Source organism: Crocodylus porosus, unplaced genomic scaffold (genome assembly GCF_001723895.1).
Source record: "Crocodylus porosus isolate Cpor-Errol unplaced genomic scaffold, CroPor_comp1, whole genome shotgun sequence".
Taxonomy (NCBI): Eukaryota; Metazoa; Chordata; order Crocodylia; family Crocodylidae; genus Crocodylus; species Crocodylus porosus.
Genome location: NW_017728926.1, coordinates 16,003,170 through 16,026,348, shown reverse-complemented (window position 1 = coordinate 16,026,348; position 23,179 = coordinate 16,003,170). Strand labels below are relative to the sequence as shown.

The following is a 23,179-nucleotide window of genomic DNA, read 5'->3' as shown; positions in this document are numbered from 1 at the left end:
AGGATCTGGGCAAATCCTGCTCTTAGCCATAACATTGCAACCCAGCTTAATAGTACATGACACCAAATGACTGAGTCACGCCGTACATCTGGACTTCATGGTACCCCCTGCCCGTTTCTTACACGCATGACCCAACACACGGATTGTTGAAACGATCAAGTGATGTGTGGCTGTTGGCAATGTGTATATATGGCCGCAAATACTCCAGGACCAGCCATTTTGGGATGGATTCGGCATAGTCCAAAGACAGTCTGTGAGCTATTTCATATATAGCTATTTCAGGGCAACAACATTTTTCGTTTTGCTATGTAGTGTTTACACAACGGTTTTAGCAACAGGGAAACTGAGGCAGAGAAGAGCTAAGCTGGGACTTCCTAAGGTGTTTGTCCTGTTCATTCAGAAGGACGATAGGAGCTTTTGAAGGAGGGGGAGTAGGTGCTCATATTCAGCTGATGGTTTCCTACTCCCTCCTTTCAGCTCCTTGACAAGCCCTTTGTTGTGCTGGGAATCCAAAGTGGTGATTTCGTTAATGATAGCCTGGGAATAAACACAGAGGGCTCAACTCAATGGCCCAGGGCCCCCTCCCTAGGTTTTTTTTAGCAGACCCAGACTGCGCTGTGCAATCCATTAAAGAGAGGGTTTGTTGTTTTTAATACAGGTGAACAGCTTCTCTACCAGATCCCCAACAATAAAGTCCTTACTACCAAAGTTGGCCTTCTGTGCAGCCTGCGGGAGTATGAGCGGGTGATGAGCAAAATCAGCAAGACCTTGAACACCAGGTAAGGCCTCTCCATCCTATCAGATGTGGCCATATTAGAAACCTATACTAACTGGAAGGGGTACCCCAAGCATGACCTGGCTGGACAAACAGCTACCGCTCTGGTTGGGGGTCACCCAAACATTAGAGCTGGGCTTGGGAGATCTACCACAGGAATTCTTGGTTCATCCACTATTTTGTGGCTAAAACAACTCCTTCCTCCTATTTGCCATGATTCAGGGTTCTCTCTCTCCTCCTCAGGCATCTGGATTACGCTCTAATCAAACTTCTCTGCTTTGATCTTATCACATTTCAAAATCATTACGCGAGTGATTCAGCCCAGGGCGTACAACTCCCCTGAGGATGGATAAAGCAAGGACTGGCTGAAAAGCTACCCAAGCCACTGCATTTAGCCTTGGTTTCACTAGATAGCATGGTAATCATGCGGCATATCCTACCAAGTAACCCAGCACAATCAGATCTAGTGTTTAGTGTGGTTTCTCTTCACTCGTCTGCTCTTTTCTCAGGTTCTTTAACCTCTGATCTTTCTTCCCTGTTGCTTCCTTTTACTCGGCTTTTAAACTCAACACTCTGATCCCAAGTTCAAAGGCAGCAAGGAGGGTCTTTCTACCAACTGCAGCAAGTTCTGGACCAGGCCCATGGTGACTTTGAACCGAACAAAGTAGTCAGCTTCTTGCACTCAGCAGCAATTCGATTGCTTGGTTCAGATCTTCTGCTTCACCTCATCTGATCTAACCTGCCCTAGATGTTCAGAGACACATGTTTTTATGGGCCTTGGCTTGGTCTGCAGTTGTGTGGGCTCAGTTGTTTCTTCTCCTGAAAAAAAAAGGAGCATGCATTTTGCTCTTTGCTTGTAGATGTGCTAAAAACCACTTCCCCCCCTGCTCTGTGAGCTCAATCTCTTTGGGTTTGAAAAGGGAGACACAAAAAGGTACTTCTTTCTTAATTTCTTAAATTATTTTTGTTCCTGAGCCTCAAAGGAGGGAGTTAGGGGGGGAAAAAAAAACAACCCTTCTTTTGTATGTCCCCGGGGCTCTAGAAACACACGATCCCCAAGGTACCCGTTGCAGTAACCCCCTCACGTGCTGCAGGTGAGAGATGAGATGGGAAGTCTGGAAGCTGTGGAGCACTGGGTAGATATGAGACAACAGCATATTACCACCTCTGCTCCTGGGCTATGTGATCTATCAAAAACCCCCTCTGCCATGGTTACCTGAAACACTCTCAGTGTACAGCAAACCTAGCATATAGAGCCCATCATCGAGGCCAACAGAAATACTCTAGAGCTTAAGAAAATAGTTGGTCCTGCAGTAGCACATGCTCTACCCCGAACCCCAGAGATGGCTTTTTCCACAAGATGAATCTGTCCCAAGTGCTAGTTTTGCTCATACCTCACCTGCCACTGATACATTATAGAAAACATATATTCACCATTGTCCCAAAGCCAGAGGAAACCCGGGATATTATGCTTCTAGAGGGGTTCTGAGTTCAGACCCAGATTTGAACTTTGCTTCTTTTTCTTCTTCATCTCATGTCCTTGTCACAAACTAGATGTTTTTTCCCCAGGATTTTACACCAGCAGTGGCTCTTTCCAATGCCGCAGCAAGGTCCTCCTTGGTACAGGTCTCACCAAGGAGTCAGCAAACAAACAGGTGCTCCATAGTCTGTGCTTCATCATATGCACAAATATTTGTGTCATTAGAGTAGCCCCATTTGATCATGTTTAGTTTCGATCTTCCAGTTTGCATCCACAGGTGATTCAGGCATTGCCATGATGGCCAGTCTAGATCAGCCCCTCTGGGATAGTCCTCCTGGGGCTCCAGGTCTGTGGCAGAGCACCTGATTGCACATAATAGGCTACATTTCACTAAAATTTGGAGGGGTTTAGAGTCTGGAGTTTAGACTCAGGTTTTTCCTTCAGCAGAGAAGGAAGATTTTAGGAGCAAGAACATTTGGGAATGCAACTGCAAAAGGGAAAAAGAAAAAGAAAATGCCATAATCCAAAGTTCTGCACAGGCACATCAATGTCCTTCCTATCTCTTCCCTAAGAAGACTGCAGATGGAGATTGGGGGTTGTGACTTGCACCCATTTCTCCCACAGGATCCTGAAGATGGAAGATTTTTTTCCAGAATCCTATCGGCTGGACATAAAGGATGAGAGAGAAGCCTTCTTTGAGGTCTACAATGGTGAGTAGCCTTGGCCCCGTGAGCAGCCAGTGAGGAGGTCAAGAGACCTCATGCTGGAAATAAGACTTTAATTTAGCTATCAGGGTGATTCCCAAGAGCAAACGCGCATTACCAGAGCTTCCCTGGCCCCTTTGCTCCCCACATCCCATGCCTTCCACTGAAGTCCTTTACATCACTGGTGCATTCTCAGGGTGCCCCTGTACCTCTCCAAACTGCCCCCAAGTCCACTGGGAGAAAACACCCTGCAGACAGTCCAGTTTCTGATCTGTTCTGACTGGAGCCTGAGTAGTGAGCTCATGAGTCCCTGTGAATATCTGTGACCTATGGCAGGCAAGACTCTTTGGGTAGATGTGATATCTTTTATTAGACTGACTAAATAGTTGGAAAAAAAAGTTCTTTGCTTTTTGGACACAGGCTTCATCAGGCATAGGGAGACTCACAGCTGACAACCCAGTGACCTATGGGATATTCTTCCAAATGCCTGCACTCCTGAAGTTTGGGTCATTTAGAGATCATAACTTGCTCATCCCCAGTTTCTCTGACTCGGAGGATATTTTTCACTGAACACAGAGTCTAACTTCAGGTTGCTGAACAGACCCTGGAGACTGAGTTGCATCTTGGGACTCTGACTGTCAGACCCAGGCTTCCCACCTACTTATGTCCTCAGTGGCTTCCTTGACTATCCTCGTTAGCACCTCTGGTCAGCTGCTTGCTTGCTTCTCCACCCACCCACCCACCCAACCAATGCATCCTGGAGGCCTGCTGCATATGTATGCATATGCCCCACCACCCTGCAGCTGGAAGCAGAACTCCCTTCAGGGCATATTCTCTATTCACTGAAGTTAGTAATGTAAGAAGGAAATGTGTGCAATTGAGGGCAGGTTTCCTGAAAGTGGGCAATGCTATTTCCTTGATATTCTCAGCTGCTGGTTGTTTAGACCAGTTCTGAATTTGTGGCTTGAACCCAGAGCTCAACACTATGAGAGATCGCCTACAATCCAGTAGCCACAAATGTAACCCCCTCATTTAGCACATGTAGCATTACACTGAGCTAATGTAATCTAATGGTATCAACAGGTTCTCAGCTGTATTATGAGAAGTGGCCCAAGCAGCAAAATTCACTTCCAGCTCCCTCTCTCAAGTGATACAAACACTGGGGAGTATTCACAGCCCCAGATCCCTTCTCTAATTGGGGTAGACAACATTTAGATGACTATCCAAGAAAGCATATTTCAAAAGCAGTGTAGAAAAACAGGTGCTGTTTTTTTTTTTACTTCCCCCACTAAGTTGGCACCCAGGGCACTTGCCCCTACTGCTCCCCACCGCTCTCCCAGTTGCACCACTGCATTTCGAAGCTCAATACAATAGATTCTTTCTTTTCCACAGACAAACAGATCTGGATCTGCAAGCCGGCGTGCTCCAACCAAGGTCGAGGCATCTTCCTGCTTATGAACCAAAAGAGCATTGACTCACTTCAGGCCAAGCTGCAGGGCTTTGAGGAGGATCCCATCTACAAGAAAATGCCATACAAGGCTCCCCAGGCAAGAATAGTGCAAAGGTAGAGAACGAGGCATGTGGACGCACTGTTGCCTTGATCTGCAATCCATAGGGAAGACAAGTTTTCTCATGATCATGGTGCAGAACAGGAGATGAGGAGAACTGGGTTCTCTGCTGGAGAAAGCACTTCTCTTGGCCAAATCCAGAGCCCCTTTTCTCATTTTCTGGTCGAGCCTTGTTGATTCAGGCTCCTACTGGCTTCTGCAAGGGAACCACTTCTGGTTTAGCTGTCTGTAACCCATGTCATCCATTGCCATGAGGATTAGGCATCTCTCCAAGCACAGACCTACTGGAGATCACGGCTCTCGGCTTGTTTCTGAACTCAGTGGGAAAGTGCTCATGGATCTCCATGTGAATTTGATCAGACCCTATTGGTGTTACTATCCTGAAGCCTTTCACAGCCATTTAGTGAGGTTCTCACCATATCTTCTCAATGGCTTGCAACTTCTCGCATTTTCTATACAGGGGGTATTTCTTAGGGTAGCATCACAATGCCCCCATGTCTGTTTCCAAACATACCTTTTCCATCAAAAAGGAGATTTGAGATGATCTCTGTCTGGAAATTTGAGAATGACTTCAAAAGACCAGATGCCGTAAGCTGCATGCATGACAAAAGCATTGTGCAGAGCCATTTGAATGAGGTATTATCCCAGCTTCTTATGCTGTGCCAAGTTTTTGCATGTTGTACAGCTGTAGCATCTGTTCCACCCAGTCTAGGCCAGTCTAGGCCTCCAGTATATCTGTTGAAGTCTGCCTGGTCACATGGCATATTTTCCTAAGAATTTCACAGCCACCAGGTTTGAGGGCAAATCCGAGATGTTCACCAGCTACCCACTGCCATTGCTTTTTTCCTCTGATGTTTCTGCAAATGCCCCGCATCAGGGTCATGCAGCCAGACTCTACAGCATCTCCCTCACTGGCCACATCCCCAAAGGCTTTACAACATTGACCACAGAGGGGGCAGAGTGAAGCCTGACTGCGGAGGTTTTCAGAGCTGATGTGCAGAATAGACACCACCAACAGCACAGAGCAGCAGTAGTAGCAAGACAGGCTCTCGACCCCAGAGTGTCTAGGCTATGTGGGAAAACAAGGCATGGAAAGACCCAAACAGAAAACCAGGTTGATAGCGACCCTAGGACAAACAACAGGCAGAAGTCGGTCAGGCTTACAAGTTACTCCAAGCATCTCAATACTCAATGCCACACCCTCACGGCAGGACATAGTACGATTACAACATCAGTGATACATGCCAGGTGGTTATTGTGGTGCAATCCACTCATGGCATCACCAACTCATCCCGAAGGGCCGTCAGCGTGGTCCAAAGATGATGATCTGTGCATATTCCCACAACAAGATTGGTTCACTGCTCCAACACTTAGATATTACAACTTGGCAGCTCTATTGCAAAAGGAAAACAATGCACACCCCCCCCCCCCCGCCCTTTCCAGAAAAATTCCAGGCCAAGTCAAGCCATTATTTAGACCATGCAAGGGATAATTTCCCCCTCTACTGGGTCCCATCCTGACCTCCAAAACCTAGAAACTGGCTTCAACCCTGAAACCCAAGCTTTATTAGCACTTCCAGAAACACTGCTATTGTCAACCATTATATTATAACTGGGTATCGTTATTCACAAAAGCATCTAACTACGTGCAATGAAGAGGGAGGACATCATGTTGCACCATGATGTTTCTCTCTGGAAGTCGCTGCCAGGGGTAGAGTATGACGGGATCTCTGTGTTCACACATACACTTTGTCTGCTCTGTAGCAACTACAGGTAAACTTCTAATTCCCTCTGACCGCTGGGATGTGGCAGGAGCTTTTATTCTTCTTTGACATCTGCCTTCTCCTCCTTGCATTTCACTTTGCTTTCCAAAGAGTGCCCTCTGCTGTCACTTGTCTCCGAAGACGCATCATGTTCGAACAGAAGAGACAAATAGATTTGCTTTGTGATGTGCAGTGAGCCCAGGGTGCCTGGAAACCAAGTGTCAGGCCCATCGTGGACTGCAGAGCTCAGCACCTAATAGGTAGAGGGTGATTTGATTTATCTGAACGTGTCAAGAAATTTAATATTTGCTCCTCTGCCTTCTGCAAGGTATCAGCAGCATCCAACAGCAGAACCAGGATGCAAGGAAATGATCTAGTATTACCTGCTGTCTTAAATTCCTGTTTTGTGAGCTGCCCTGAGTGCTACAGCAGAAGCGGGGAGAGAGGGAGGTTGAAAAGGCAGCGATGATGGTTACAGCATTGTTCCATTTAGAGGGGATTCAGTGGCCTGTGCTGAACACAATCAGTCTGTGATATTTTCCCTTTGCCCAGCATTGTACCTTGGCACCCTTATGAACTGCAGAAGCACTTAGTTCAGGGCAGTCTGAGCAAGTTAGATTTTGCTTCCATTTAGCCCTTACTTTTCTTTATGGGACTTTCTGATATTCAGAATTTCTCAAGATTTGTCCTGGGGTAGCTGTAAGGCTGTTCCCACTACACTACACCGTTATTCGGGCAACCCAGTAAAATCCAGACTTTGCAAAAACACAGTCACTGCAATGAGAGACTGAATCGTGCTCTCTCTGTAAATGATTGCAGGCGTCAGGGATAAAAACTCTTGCAACTGGGGGAAAGGCACAGAAAGAAAATTAAAGCGTGGGGTCTCCTATGAACCACAGCTTTGCTTAACTGCCCCAATACACTTCTTTAACCACTCTGCTCTATTTCAGCTTATAAAAGGAAGTAGGGATGGGGGGGCGGGGGGTGTTGCTCCTTGCCTTCATTGCAAATTCAACCCAAGATGTAAAAGCCAAGCAGGTTTCTTTGTTAACACTTCTCTTAATGATGCTTGAGTCAGAAAAGAATCCAGATCACTCTCCTTGTTATGGCTCTTTGTGGTTGAGATGAAAATAAGTTACCACTTCTGCTTATCAGTAACAGCAGCAGTTGCACTGTAATACCGGATGCATACCCTGGCAGTAGACCTGTATTGAGTAAAATGATGCAATGTTAAAATGCATTCACTTTCAAAGCAGACATGCTCTTTAAAGGGGCAAAGCTATTTCTACGCTGAGGGACCTAGTGTGCACTCCTCATTTACACCACCCTCTCATTTGATTTCCCTGGGAGTATGCCAGAGTCTGGAATGGGGCGCTAGATCCAATTGTCAGGACAAGTGCTAGGAACTATAGAAGTTGTGAGTAGTTGTAAGTAATGGGTCTCCAGAAAATGCCCTTCCATTTGGGTTTCTTAATGTACTCCTGTTGAATAGCAGTGCACACCACCAATAATGCCCCTGATTTCATCAGGAATATTTCTGGAATAAGGTATTGGTAATTGTGAATAGCCCTGTCCCCATTTGGCCTTTCAGGTCTGATTCATAACCCACCAAAGGCAATGCCAACCTCCCTGTTGACTTGTAGAGGATGTGAGTGAGCCTTTAATTCCCATTTTAGAGCTCTGTTGTTGAGGTCTCATCTTGTCACCTTGCTCTGGCAGGTATATCCACAAACCTCTGCTCCTTGAAGGGAAGAAGTTTGATGTCCGTTCCTATCTCCTCATTGCCTGCACGGTGCCTTACGTGCTGTTTTTCGGCCATGGCTACGTCCGGCTCACCTGCGCCAACTATGATGCTGCTTCTGATGATCTCACCGCTCATCTGACCAACCAGGTAAACTGAAAAAGTAGCTATTTAGCTAATCTAAATGTGTAGCTAAATGCAGTGAACCTTGATTGGTACCATAATAGCATCCAGGTACCCCGCATCCGGGCTGAGTGATGGACTACAGCAGTCAAGGTCTGTATGGATGAAGTGGGGAGAGGTTGGCTCAGGGGCAATTCATTGAGAGATGGTGCTCCCCCAATCTCTCGAAGGGTGCAGTCATGCAACATGAGTGAGTGATTGTCGCACAGTTGCTGGCTGGGGGATCAGGGCTGTGTACCATGCCTGGCATCGTAATCTAATGGATAGGGCACTGGATCAAGTCCAGTTCTATGCCACAGTCCTGTGAGACCTTGAGAGAAACAGTTTTCCATCTCTGCCCTTAGTCCTTCTTGTGCCTATGGCTTGTAAACTTTATGTTGCCATAATACAAGTAATGGACTCTGCACAAGTGAGCCATGGCTCTTGAAATTATACCTTGATCTTTGCCAGCTTTACACCTCCCAAGTAAAACCTGGGAAAAGGCAGCCTTCTTCACGCCTGGGCTCCATCCTCTTGGTCAAACATCCTTTTTGCCCCCTTCTCATTAATATTAAAACTCTTGTGCCCCAACTGTACCAGGCAGGTGAATGATGTCAGGAAAAAATCTCCAGCTGAGTCTATCCATACAGAGTAAAAAGCAAGCAGAGGGAAGGGAACTCTTTTGCTTTCAGTGTGTTTTCTTCTTCGGGTATACTGCTACAGTCCTGGTGGCCCAAAGCAAGAGGGAGCTATCCCCCAAGCTGGCCTGCTTTGGTTCTTGCAGGAGTTTTATTGCTGCGGCAGCAGGGCAGTTCAGGACTGCATATTGTACGCGCTTCCTGCAATAGACACCATTATCAATGTGCCACTTGTTTTCCTGGAACAGAGTTGTTTGCTCAGCTCTAGGGCCATCCACGGGGGAATTCAGGTGCTCAGGTGAGACCCCCCTGGCACAAGTGACATCAAACAAGGGACAGGTGTTTATTAGCAGAGCATAAATTACCGAGAAACCTGTCGGGAGGTGGGGAAAGGAAACTTTCCAGAGCAGCTGGCAATGACTAGGATTGTGCAAATTGCACTCGACTCTCCCTTCATTCCCTTTACTCCCCAGCCCCTGAAAGCAGCTTTTTTTTGTTCCTTGTATGCTTCAAATCTAAAGCTGATCCAGTTTCTGCACAGCACTTCTATTCCCCCGCCTGCCGACAGGTAACAGGGTAGCAGCTTGTTGCCATTCTCCAGGTAACATTGCTTCGCCAAACGCTGGCACCATTTGGGTCTAAGTGTTTGGTACTGCTCGCCAAAGAGGTTTCCAATGTATTATTTTTCTTTGTGGGTCTACACATTGCCCTATGCCTAATTTGGAATAAGTATTACATTAATTTGACAAACCTGTCTCTGGTGTAAGTCCGCTGAGGCTAATGAGCCTACACTTAATCAGAGACATTTGGTCCCTGTTGTCTCGAGATAAGCCAAAATCCCCTCCCTCCCCCTCCCAGCTTTGTGTTCAGAAATTTGGTCATGATTCAGATTTTCTCTCTTAAATAGAAACCTAACTTGCTTTGGCAATTCACCTTTGTCTGCCTTCGCAGCTGAGCATATGTCTGGGGGAGTAGGGCTCTTTGTTCCAGGATAAATCTTCCCTTTCCTTATATTACCCTAGTAGTACGTCCCCTGCCTTTCATTGTCCAGTGACTTTTCATGGCATGATTCAGGAAGCAGGCGATAAACAAAGAGGTTTTTTTATCCCTCTTCCCTCCCCACCCTGCAACTATGCACAAGTGAGTCTGGAAACTGGACTGAGAAAGCTTGAAAGCTGCTGCTGCTGGGGCCATGCCTGTTCCCATTGTCAACCCGGGTTTCTTTGTAGAGCTCTGCAGTGTCTTATAACCCAGCTGGAGGGGGACACACACGTTCTCTTTCGCTTGATCATTGACAAGTAAGATCTAAGCCCCCAAATAAGTGTGTGGTTATTGGGCCAAATGATTAGCATAGGCCAGTGCTGCCCACCGGAGCAAACGACTCCAGAATCTATTGACTCTGACTCACGTTATTATTATTTTCTCTTCATCCACTCGTCTTTTCTTTTCACGTCACGAATTTTGCTCCTCCCGAGGCTTGAGGCTGGGAAGAGCAACTGAGGGTCTTCAGCAAGTTTCGGGTCAGGTCTCTGTTTTCAGCAGGCTCACATGGCCCAAAGCCAGCATGCCCTGATCCTGGGGAAGGTTAGGAATAGAAGGACAAAGGACTCCCTATGTGACACTTAGGGATCAGCAAGGGTTAGTCCTCATCTGCCTCTTGACCACCTTAGTGCCTTAAACTGGAACCATGAGAGGCATCAATGGCAGCTCCACCAAGCAGAAATTTTGCACCTTAGCACTAATTCTGTTGCAAATATCCTTGCAATCCAGGCTGGCTGTTGCACATGGAGAGCTCCCTGTGCTCACTAAACTCTTACCAGGGGATGAAGAAGGGAGTGGAATGGAAAATCCCTCTCCCTGGGTCACTGGAGACCCACACAGAGGGTTTTTTTGTTTTTTCCCAGACATGTTCCCCTCTTGCCTTCCCCTGCCATCAGCCAGATGCTTCAGCGAAGAGTTACCCCAGGTCTATGAAAAGACCTGGCCCTGCCTGGCTTGTGCTGGGCTGGAGGCTTAGTGCACACACATAGAAACAGCACAGTTTTAAGAAAAATGCAGCTCCCTCACAACTGGGGGGTAACAGACCCTTTGCTTGCGAGGTCTCAGCTGGACAGTGGCAGCCAATGGCATAAGTAAGGAGAACAGGAGTCAGGGCTGTTGGTGGCTGATGATTCATGGTCACTGTTGTAGTGCCTGAGCTGGAAAGGGGAAGGGGGCTAACAATGTTTTAAGCCGCCCTTTCTGGCCCGCAAACACTGCTGTAACCTAGCTCCTGGTTCTCGTGGACTCAGATTGCTGAAAATGGCTGAAGTGCACTGCCATTGGGGTCCTAGTGCACTGCCTAATGGGACCCCAATGCATTGCAAAGTCTGGGGGCTTGAAGCAGGCCTGGAGAGACCACTCGCACAGTGGGTTTCTCAGGGGAGAAGGGGGGCATCCCTGCTCACTGGAAGAAGTCACTGGGAAGGAAGTTCAGTGTAACTGAGACTCAGGCCTATAGGTTCTGTTCATCGATGCATCGGTTGCCCTTGGTCAAGTGGCTTCTCTTTGTTATTCACTATTTATCGAGACACTTGAAACATTGGAGGAGCCTTGTGTGCAGGGTGCTGCAGGAACACGAAGAATTATAATCATTCATTACTAATGAAGCTCCAGGCTGGGCTGCAAGTGGGCTGCGGGGCCTGCCTACATAGAGTTGTAGTGGGACGTCTCTTTGCTCCATATGGAGCATGAGGTCAGCTAGTGTAACTGTGCCTGAAAACAATCCTGCTGGGCAAGCTAGGGCCCCCAGCTCCAAGAGCTAAACCCTCTGAGAAAGTGTGACCACCTTCATGGCACTGCCTTGGTGCCAGGGGCCTGCCCAGTGTGGTTCAAGTGGTTCCTTGTTAGCATCCCTCTCTCCCTCCTCTCCATTCCCTGCAGAGGGGAGCAGGGAATTTAACCATCCCTCTGCTTTCTCCCTTTCTCCCCTCCCAGTACATGCAGAAGAAGAACCCCCTGTACAGCCAGCTGAAGGAGGAGACGGTGTGGCGGATGGAGCGTTTTAACAGCTATGTTAATGAGAAGTTCAAGCAGACCAAAGGCCTCCCCAGAGACTGGGTCCTCACTGTGCTCACTGTGAGTGTGTGGCCAGGGCATGTGTGTAGTGTGTGTATGGACCTGGAAGAGAGGGGAGGGGGCAAGCGTGATTGCTTCTCAGGAGCCCGAGGGGAAAGGCAGGAGCACTGAGCAAAGATTTCATAGATTTCTAGGGTCAGAAGGGACCTGTTAGATCATTGAGTCCAACCCCCTGCTCTGGGCAGGAAAGAGCGATGGGGTCAAGAGACCCCAGCCAGGTGCCTGTCTCACCACCTGATGGGGTGTCTGGTAGCAGCAGAAGCTGAAGGTAGCAGCTACGATGCGGGGAGTTTGGTGTCATCCATCACAACCCCCGCCAAATCCCTGTGGAAACAAAAATGATGGGAGTTTTTCATTTTATTCACGTCAGTCTTGGCTTCTGGCTGGTTAAATAGTTCACTTTAAATGTGTTTTGGGGTGGATTAATGAACGAGGGCAGCGGGCGGCAGTACCGGTGCTCTAGCACACTTCACGTTTCCAGTCCAACGTTATCATGCTCCAGTGCATTGAGGACCTGCCCTACATTGGCTAGTCTCAGTCTGCACTTTTGAGGGCCTAATACTTTGTGGTGTGATTCCTTCCCATTCACCCTTCTCTCTGTGAGCCACCAAGATAGCCCCTTCTTCCACTGAAGTGGAGGCAACCTTGTTTTCCTGCCATCTTCCTGCTAGCAACACAAGAAGGAAGGAAGAGCCTCGCTCTCCGGGCCCCTGCAGCTCACCAGCCTGATGCTGATGGTATATTAAGGCTCTAATGCAGCTTGGGACACCTGTTGTGGGTAGAAATGAAGGGGGAAGAAGGCAAAAGGGTGTTCAAGCTTTCAGTTTGGATTGTTGACCAAAAAAACAAGGGAAATTAAATGCCAAGAATATTAAAATGCCCTTTAGCTTTTCACCCAAACTTTAGGAAACCAGGTAGGAAGCATCTTAGGCTAAACCTGAGTTTCACTGAGATCTAGCAACATTTCACCAGTCTGCTCTCATGTTATGGTTTCAGTCAGAAATAGGAACCACACTCATTTCCACTGCTACAGTTTGCTCTGTGTTATTGCAGCCGGTAGCCCACGCCCTGCAATGCAGAAAGGTGGTAACTTGTGAGAGAAAGAAATTGCCATATTTCACAATGACCACATCCCCAAATGCCACATTCACACATCAGTCACTAGTAGTCTCTTTAGATGCTCACTCTGCAGAAGGATCTGGGGCTCCAGTCCTGCAGGGCAGCGTGACAGCAATATGCAGAAGCCAGATGCAGGACTGTCTCCTGGCAAGGAGGTACCACTGTTGGCTAATGGGCTGTGGGGCCTCACATTTCCAACCAGAGAAGGAGCACAGAGGGGACAGCCATGTGTTCAGAAGACAGAAAGTCGGCAAGAGAAAAAGCAATGCTTATAACCCAACGGGGCCTATGAATCTTAGGACTTTCACTGGAGCGGCTTCTCTTTAGAAGTAGCAATAACAACATGAAGCTGAGAACATCCCACACTGAGATGTGGGTTTTTGTCTCATAGTCAACATATGGTTTGGTTCCACGGCTGGATCTAGGATCGTGAAAAGGGGGGTGCAGGTGTTGTGGTGCATCATCCCTATAATCCATATCACACAGCACATATATTTTTCTCCAGGTAAAAAGAAACTGGAAGCTTTAGTAATATGCTGGGGGGGCTGGGGTGTTCTACGGCTATATTATTCAGTTCAACGTCAAAGCAAAAATAAATATAGCTTTTGGAAAGTGCGCTCATTTGCTATATCCTATATTATGTATTGAAAAACACAACTAGGCCAACAATTCAAAAGATGCTGTTTCTTTAGTGCTGTAGTCATTAGAATTAAATGTTTATCTCTTCCAGATTCATAAAGCAAAATCAAACCTTCTCAAGCATCCTGACAGTGCATCCAGTGCTTAACAGAAAGTTATTTCTGCACCTGGGTTAGTTAGAGTTAAAAACAGTCTGCAGAGCTACGTTACCAGAAGCAGCCAAACAGACAGGGAGTTTGCAAAAGAAAGAATAGCTTGATTAGCGGAACATTAAGACCATTAAAAAAGGAAAGAGGGTTATATTAACACCACTGCACACTCCCCTGGAGCCACCTCCATTTGGTTCCCAGACTCTCTCAATTTGAAAATGTAGGAAATCATCTCTGTGGAGGCAGGGAGGAGAGGATTTGCTGATCCAGGAGGCTCTGCTGAACTGATAGGTCACTGTGCCATGTCTTATCATGCTGTGGCCCTGTGCATTTAATGCTGATCCTAAACCGCCTTTCTCCTGTGTCTTTCAGAAGAAGATGCAGCAGATCATGATGCAGTGCTTCTTGGCTGTCAAGGCCAAGCTGGAATGCAAACTGGGCTATTTTGATCTCATCGGCTGCGATTTCTTGATAGATGAGAACTTTAAGGTATGAAGCAAGACCGTGTTCCCTCCATTCATGTAGCCACCTCTGAGAAGCCAAATATTTAATAACACATAGCTGCTCTGAGTTCATACTAATTCTTGAGCAATTTAGGGAGAGCATTGCATGCTCTACAAAGTATACTTCATCTGCTTAAAACTCTGATTGAAGTTTGGATAAGAGTGGGATTAACAGGAAGAAGTATCATGAAATCGGTAATTGCCACAAACTGCCTGGCCTTGATTTTCCACCCCACCTGAAGGCAGCTAAACATATCTACACAGAACCCCCTGTCACACCGTGCTGGGGCATCACTCTCAGTCCTGGGTCAGGGGCGGGGGGAAGGCATCACGAACCGGAAAAGTAGGACCATGTTCCCAATAGCCCCACTACATTTGCCACCCAGGCACCAAGGCATCCCAGCCTCATGTAGCTTGTGGGTTTTGACAGAACAAAGCTGCAGAGTGACTAAAAGGTAAGAGAGGGAGACAGTCTTGCTAAGAACAGATGAAACGATGAACACAACAATCACGTCGCTTCGATGCAACAACTTCTCGTGGAACCACCTGGCCTCAGCATAATGGACAGCCATCTGGTTGGTTTCCCTTTTGTGGACCTGTCGCTAAAGAAGGAATTAAATACAAACATATTCCAGCAAAAACAGTGGAGGGGAGCAGCAAACCCTACTGCAGAAGTAAATGTATGCAGCACAGGACATGGCCCCCAAACAATAGCCCCCTTTGTGCAGGAAGTCAATGGTGAGAGAGAGTAAATGGCAAAGACAGAGAAACTGGCACATCTCAAGTTTCAGCAGCAATTGTCTTTTGCAATGTTGGCATGCAAAGCCCCGGCTGTGTAAACCTGAAATAGAATGGGAGATCCAATATCACTCTATTGTGGCAATCCCTGTGTGGTTAATTAAAAGCTTTAGCTTTGCTTCAGTGCAAACATGGTCCCTGGAGTCTGTTCCCTCCCTATGTATTTTATAGAGGGACAGATAAACAAGATACATTTCTTTAGGATTATTTGATCTAAAGCCAGAGTGGGGGTTTCAGTGCTGAGAAACTGGAGACTTAGCAATGTGGGACCTGGCTGGGAATTGGTTGAAGTGCATGGGAAAGGTGTTTGTGAAATGTGTGCGCTTATTTGTTTGCTAGAGACTCTTCCAGGTTTTCCTGCCCTGAACCTGGTTCTTCTTTCACTTGTACCACTGGAAACAGGAGAGGGTCCACTGGGGTCAGTGGAGGCACCTCAGTGTTGAACCGGTGCAAGATGCAAGAGATGCAGGCCCAGGGACTTCAACTCATTGTTCCTACAAGTCTGCCACAACATGGTAGCTGGGCTGATCTCACAGGGTGCTTGTAGACATTATGAGTTCCTGACTCGGCACCTTCTTGTGTCTGCTTTTGTGTCTCTAACATCTTTCCAGCCTTGGGGATAGTCCCTCCGGTCTAAAAAAAGCAGTGTGAAGAGGGGGTGTGCAATACCAGTTCTTGTGCGGTACCTGCTCTGTAGGGTCTCCAGCGGCTTCCTCCCCACAGCTAACTTAAGACAAGCACGTGAAAGGGATGAAAAGTGTCTGTGGGTAGCTCAAGCCCTCCTTTCTTCCCTTTTCTTCTGAGACACAAATGCCTGCATCCTTCTGAACTGACACCCCAAGAGGGCGTCTGCCTTGCCCAGTCTCTGAAGGGCATTTTCTTTTCCAAAGCTCTGATTGAGACTGCCCATGTGTCTGAACAGGACCTGAGAAGCCACAACCCCATTCAGCACTGACTGTGCTCATGTTTGAGCTGTGAAGAGGGGGAGTGAGGGCAGGCAAGGGAGGAGGGAAGTGGAGGAAGGGCTCATTTTTCACAGCCATTCTGTCTCCTCTTGAGCCACCCTGCAAAGACCCACAGACACAGCGGGCCTCCGGGCTGGTTTCACGCGAAACGGTCTCCCATCAGGGAACCTGTTTACCAAAAAGGATTGCATCAGTCTTACAGAGGGGCTCTGGGGAGGCTCAGAAGACAGATGTGGACTGGAGGTCTTTTACTAGCAGTAAAAGGATTCAGCTCTCCAGCCAGGGGAGAATATCAGGTTGGCTAGTCACCTTACAGTAGAGGGGCACAATGTGGATAAAGGGCGAACATCCCTCGTTATAAAGCTATGCAGTTCTACCCATTTCAATGGCCCTGCTACCTATTCTCCTTGGGGGCATCCGAATCCCAAGATCTCCGGGCTTGGGCCTGCATGTAAGATGCCTGCCAATGGATTTGGGAGTATCTGGAGTCCCAGGGTGAGAGCCTGGGACAGAGGATGCTCGCCGGTTGTAGCGCCGTACATGGTGTTCAGAACGATTGAGTTCTGCCTGCTCAATCGATACGGTTTTTGGAACAATTACGTTCTGCTCAGTCAATATGATTTGGAACTGATTTGGCCAATTTCACCTGGAACATGAAATATATTAATAAAAAAAAAATTCTCCCCAGACAGTTGGGGTCCCTACAGAGATGGATGGAGCCACACCAGGCCCCGTGCCAGGAGCTCAGTATAAAACCTACTCATTAGCATCTACCTCACCGGGACAGTGAGAGGAAGGAAAAGTCCACCAGTTATGTTTGTGACTTTTGCCGCTAGCAATTTGGGGAATCTCAGCAGAGTCGCTTCAGTGACTCAGTGCCACCCTCAATAGTCCCTAGAGCAGGTGGGGCTGGGCTCACAATTTCAGGCACATGGGTATGGGCACAGGAGAATGAGCAGCTTTATCATCATCTTTCTTTGCATTGCAGCAGACCCACAAAGTCTAGTCATGGAGCCCCAGCGCAGTAGTACAAACCCAGAGCATAAAGACGACTTCTCCCCAAAAAACATCGGACTTGGGTTTTCTCCACACCTCAGCAGTGCATTGAGATTGCAGTTGTGGCTAGCATCTTCTTAATGATGCTGTCTAAATCTTTTAATTGCCATATTCCCAAGCAACCCTGATAAACCTGTGTGTGTGTGTGTGTGCGTGCGTGCATGTGCATGTATTCCCCAGGGTATGCACCGAGGCTACGCAGGTAAAAAACAAAGCAACAGCACAGGCTCTGGCGGTGCTGCAAGCAATGGGAACACCACCACTCCCTGTGCAAGTGCTGCCTTTCACGGACAAAGCCACTGGCTAGAAAAATATGACAGGGTGGGAGTTATTAATGCAATGGGAAAACAGACCTGCCTTGAGGACAGTAAATTGCATCACCCACCAGGTCGGCCCTGAAATCACAAGAGAACAGGGCAATTAGAAAAACGATATTAAGAAACAGAGATTCCTGCTTGATTCCCAGAGAGGGAAAAGCAATTTGAAAGAAAAAAAAAAATCTTATCTTGGTTTGTGCTGGTGTTTTCCTCCTTCCACAGCTCATTGTATTAAACAGTTTGCACTTAAATAGCAACTTATATCTTCAAGGCACTTTACCAACATTATCTAACTAATCTCCACCCCCGACCCTTCTTCCTAGGCAGCTAACTGGTGTTATTCCTATTCCACACATGACAAAATGGAAACTCAAAGCAAAACATAAAAAAGGAGCACCCGGTTAAGCACAAAAATAAATCTCCAGGTTTCTAGAAAAGCTGATGCCTCTGGGTGCCAGGCTGTTCAAGATTTGTCTCTTATTTAGGTGCTAATAAGCATCTTTTTATATTATTATTCAGCTGCAGGGTGTGAAAGAACTTATTTGTTTAAAGCAGGGGTGGGCAATTATTTTGGGCAGAGGGCCGCTTACTGAGTTTTGGCAGGCCATCGGGGACCGCATGACAGGCAGCCAGGATATTATTAAAATATTAATTTTCTAAATTTTTTAGGGGCCCTGCAGGTTGGATAGAATGGCCTGGCGGGCTGCATCTGGTCCGCGGGCCACATTTTGCCCACCCCTGGTTTAAAGCTATTCAGGTACCTAAATATGCAAGTGAGCAACTAATACGAGGCTTTTAAAAAGTGCCTCAAGTCTAAGCCCCACTGATTTCAATGAGATGCAGATACCAAAAGTTGCTTAAGGTGCTTTTGAAAATCCCATTGCCCCGTGTGCATGGCACTTAAACCAGGGTTTTTACTTCGCTCCATGGACAAGTCATGGGGACCCGGATCCCCTAAAGGAGCCTCGCTTCCATTGAGTTCAGTGAGAATCCAGTGCCTAAGTACCTTGGTGCACTCGGGTGTTTGTCGCTCTGCCCCTCTGTAATTCAGGGCAGTGGTGAGACTGAACAAGTGACAACTGGGAGATGATGACTGATTAGCCACCTCACCCACGGGGGACATTTAAGAGAGTGCGATGAATGTGCGCACACAGAGCTCCTCAAATTTGCTCATGAAGCCAAAAGGGAAACTAAAGAGCATTCAAAACATTTCGGGGCATTCCTTGAGTTTATCTGCCAGCACAAAAATCATGCAAGTTTGCCATAGCCGAGTAAAGTTTCCAGATAGCACAATAAACATTTTGCGGAGAGCTGTCAATATGGCTTAGGCGTCCTCTAGTGGCACCTGCGCCGCATTTCCATTGAAAGAAGAGCTCATTTGGCTTCCTGAAAGGTCTCCCATCTTTTTCCAAGTCCCCTTCTGTTGGGCCTTTTCATTTTCCTAAACAAATTGAACATGAAAAGAAAATGACAAATAATTGGCTTGGTTTGTTTTCCTCTTAGTAAAACACAATGGAGAAGAGCAGATAAAACGGTGCACCTGATCCTTCTAATTAATGCAATTTCCAGAGGAGAAAACAGAAACGCACATGGAGGCAGGGTACCTTTCTCTACAGCATTTAAACATCAGAATAAACAGCTGTAGAGCACTTATGTCATTAAACAACCCTCCTGAAAAAGAGCGAATGCTTCCCGGCATGTTGTATGCATGAATTGGAGTACCCTATGCCAGAAGCAGAGGCTGAAGAGGTGGGTTTTTCTTTGAACCTGTTGAAGTATTTAATAGACCCACACAAACTTGGTTGTTTTATTGCCCAAGGATTTGTGCAACTTTTTTTTTTTTTTTAAACAGCTCTACTATCATGCTGCCTCAAATTGGGGCACGAGAGCTAAAAAGGCCTTGCATTTCAAAATGAGACTGAGCCCAGACATGCAAAACTCAGCATATCACATGGTTCTACAATGGGAACAACACTTTTCCAGGAAACTGAGGCCCTGGGTTTGCTTGAAATCAGGCCCCCAAAAACTTGATGCACTCACCAGAGATAAGTTCACCGCAAAGCTGGACCTGAGCCTTCCTTAGAAACCTCAGCAGCCTCACTTGCTAAGTGAGACGGGAGTAGCCACACACAAAAAAAGTGACTCATAAGCTTCAGGAAATCTCCTAAGTTTTTGTTTCTTCATAAAAACCTCCAGCTTGATGCCTTTTACCTGGGCATTAGGAAGGGTTTGCTTAAGTCTAGTCAGAGCCTTTGGTCTAAGTGGAGATAGATCATCCACTGGTAGTTGAGCTGGGGAGTTTACTGGATCTATTCGATAATCTCTGCTCTCCAGAAAATCCAGGTGGTCAATGTGCCCCTGAATGGGCACTAGTCCAGGTCTTAGAGGGCTCAGACTTTGCGTTCAGGCTCTTGTCTGTGCCTGTCCTCTACAGGTATGGCTCCTGGAGATGAATGCAAACCCTGCTTTGCACACCAACTGCGAAGTCCTGAAGCACATCATCCCCACCGTGGTTAACGAGACTCTCGGTAAGTAGGCCAGCACTGTGGTGCCCACACACCCCAGCTGTGCCCTTTTCAGCACCCCCCATGACAGGTGCCTGCGGAGACCAAAGGCACAACAGTGGGTCCCTGTGGCCTTGTGTTATTTAAACCAAATCTTAGCTCTGTTATATAAAATAAAGCAGAGAGAATCCAGACTCACTCTAGCCACTTTGTCAAGGCCCTTGAGACCAATAATCGTAGTTTAATGCCAATTACAGGCAATAGACATCTTGGCATCAGTGGATGCTGCTATGGTCCCATCAAAAACATTTAAATGACTTACAAATCAAAGAAGCCCTGGATCTTCAGTGAGACTTGTGCCTCTAAGGCATTTAGGTACTTTGGAAAATCCCACCCTCACTTGGCCCCATTAGAAATGTTGTCTTGTTTTAGCCAGCTACAGGGCAGAAATCTGCTCAGGCCAGACCTTGGAAGTGTTTTTCTCATACCTTTCTTTAAAATGTATGGACTGCATTTTCACACACTTCCCCGCCTCCCCGCACATATCTGAAAGTGCCCCTTGTCCCCTGCACGTTATTTTGCATGCACAGAAATTAAGAAATGCTCATGCAGTTTGCATCTATGCACACGGTGTGAGCACTTGGATGCCTGTTCACCCCATTAGCACATGGCTTAAAAAGGAGTGAACTTGATGCCAATGGCATACATTATATAGATGCTGTCTATGGCCTGGTGTGCGTGTGTATGTTTGCACAAGTAATGTCATGGCTTTGTTCTCTTTCGTAGATATATGACTTTCTTGTACGCATGCATGTGCGTGCAGGTTCATGCTAGGGGACTTGTACATGTCCCCATTGCATTTCCTTTCAGTGTCCCTTGTGCACTGTGCAGTGTAGCGTGTATTTGTGCAGAGATGTGTAGCCATGTCATGCTCATATCTCCCTTTGCAGATTTGGCTCTTGAGATTTTCAAGAAGTGCTTGAAATGCCAGAGGATATTACCACTGGAGACACTCTGCCATTTTGTGCTGCTCTACAATGGGGATGCTCCTGGATCCAGATCCTTAAAGATGAAAAATGCCATGCGTCCCACAAAAAGCCAGAAGTCACTTGCAGAGAGTACCAGCCCACCCACTCAGACCCCTACCAGGGCAATCGAGAAACCTCCCAAGAATCCCACTTCCCCGTCTACCAAGTTTTCCCAAAGAACAGTCTTAAGCATGCCACAAGTGCAGATCTCCAGCATGCACAGCCTGTATTGCTACCGCCCAGAGAAATCCGCCTTCCGACCCGGCCAGGTGAGCAGTACCTGCCATCAACACGTTATCAAGCCTGCGGGGGTCTCAGAGAGCCTTGTAAAGCCCAGGGTGGATGATGGTTCTGACAAGGACAAAGCCAGCACCATCGTTCCTACAGTGGCTGCTTCAAAAGATACCTCTTACAGCGCCTGGTTACAGCAGACCTTCAAGATTCAACCTTACACCGCCACCAAAGAGGACCTGAGCACTGTCACCTTGACCAGCTCCCAGATGGTGTCTCTGCATCTCCAGTCCATGGTCCCCGACTGCTGCCCATGTTTGAAAGGCTACAGCAAGCCCCTCCATCAAGCCACCACCCACTCTGTAGCCCAGGGGACGCGGCTGACCCGTGAGAGCCTGGCAGCTGCTGCGCCCCAGGGCTCCGAGTCACCTCAGGACAACAAGAAGGTGTCCCATCGCGCGTCTTAGCCTGAGATTACTATGTATTGAACATGTGGTGCTTTCCTATAAAGGACAGAGCCCTGCTCCAAAACGCTCGATATCTGTGACATATCTAAGCATTTCATGGAATCATTTGCTGATTTTTAAAAGCTAATTTTTTTTACCTTAAAAAAACAAAAAGGAGAGATCGTTATGCAACGCACTGGTAAGTGACCTGCCATGTAACACTTACTCCCCCAGTCACTCGATTCCTCCTCCCCTCCTTCCCAGAGCCACAAATTAAGGAAGAAATACCACTGTGCCTTGGTTGCGGAAACAGTAATAGCATGCTATAAATCCCTGGCATGAGATTGAAAGCCCCAACTCCGATGTCCTCTTCTAGAGCATATATTTTAATGTTGGGAGAAGCCGAATCAGCAATACTCTTGTATCGCATTGTGTATCCTGTATCATTATATTTGCAACATGCCGTTTAATCATGTGTTATGCTGTATCTATGCGCATGTGTTATCGTTTATACACCACGCACTCGATGTCCATTATTGTCAGCGATTAATATAATAGCATTGCTTTGACTGGCAAGATTTACCCACCCTTTTTTGTATGGGGTAGGAAATAGTTCTGCAATGGTGCTTCCTACTTCCACCTGAGATGAATCGTATCCCACCTCCCACCTGCACAGGTGGATGGAGGATCCTTGTACCCTCTTGTCCTGCAAGTGGAAATGCAAAAAATAGCCATCTAGAAGAAGGGAACTTCCTTGCCGCTCTCCATCACACACACACACACAAATCACTGCTTCTTCTAGCTCTAATGCCTCCCTCAGCAGTTTGAAGGTTATAAATCTAGCATTTGCTCCATGCCGGCTGAGCCGAGGCACTGGCCTGTCTTCCAAAAGCTGTGGAAGGAGCTTCCTTGGTTGTTTCAGAGCTGGCAGGCTTGCCCCCCCGGGTGCTAAGGTCACTGGTGTAGAGCAGGGTCCCCAGTCACCTTGCTGCTTAGACCGGCTGCAAGTCATCTTGGCTAAGACAGCCACGGTTGATCTAGAGCAGACATCCCATAGATTTCATAGATGTCACCAATTTTTAGGGTCGGAAGGGACCTCGGCAGATCATCGAGGCTGACCCCCTGCCCCTGGGCAGGAAAGAGCACTGGTGCTGCTGAAGGACTTGCGCCAGAGCTATTTTGACACAGATTTTTCAAGATAAGAAAAAAGTGCATGAAAAAGGAATTTGCCATCAGGGGAGGGTTAGTGAAAACACTCACTTCACGTGCACTTCAGTGGAGGGAGAAGGAGGGGTTGTAAGTGCCCGAAACTGCACATCCCGGAGCATATGTCATGGGCCCAAGTCTTGTCTTATTCCCATTAAAATCAGCGGAGTCACTTCAAAGACAGAAATGAGCAACCTCGGACAGCAAAGGCTTTAAAAAACCTGCAGAGTGGTGATGGGCCAAAGAGAAAGAAAGAAAAATCAGGGCCTGG

At 47.2% G+C, this 23,179-nt stretch overlaps 1 protein-coding gene across 4 annotated transcripts in view; it reads left to right on the top strand.

Moving 5' to 3' along the window:
* TTLL10 (tubulin tyrosine ligase like 10) overlaps nt 1–22,278 on the top strand; it is a 153,113-nt gene extending 130,835 nt beyond the window's left edge. For 2 of the 4 annotated variants that reach the window (XM_019541596.1, XM_019541598.1), the window contains exons 8-16: nt 659–779; nt 2,345–2,401; nt 2,880–2,965; nt 4,352–4,523; nt 8,009–8,180; nt 11,807–11,947; nt 14,227–14,343; nt 19,928–20,021; nt 20,948–22,278. In XM_019541596.1, coding sequence (XP_019397141.1) covers nt 659–779; nt 2,345–2,401; nt 2,880–2,965; nt 4,352–4,523; nt 8,009–8,180; nt 11,807–11,947; nt 14,227–14,343; nt 19,928–20,021; nt 20,948–21,723 — 1,736 coding nt within the window. In that variant the 3' untranslated portion in view covers nt 21,724–22,278. The remainder of the gene's footprint in view (nt 1–658; nt 780–2,344; nt 2,402–2,879; nt 2,966–4,351; nt 4,524–8,008; nt 8,181–11,806; nt 11,948–14,226; nt 14,344–19,927; nt 20,022–20,947) is intronic. The other 2 variants (XM_019541597.1, XM_019541599.1) reach the window with 2 other exon arrangements.
* The last annotated feature ends 901 nt before the right edge of the window (nt 22,279–23,179 follow it).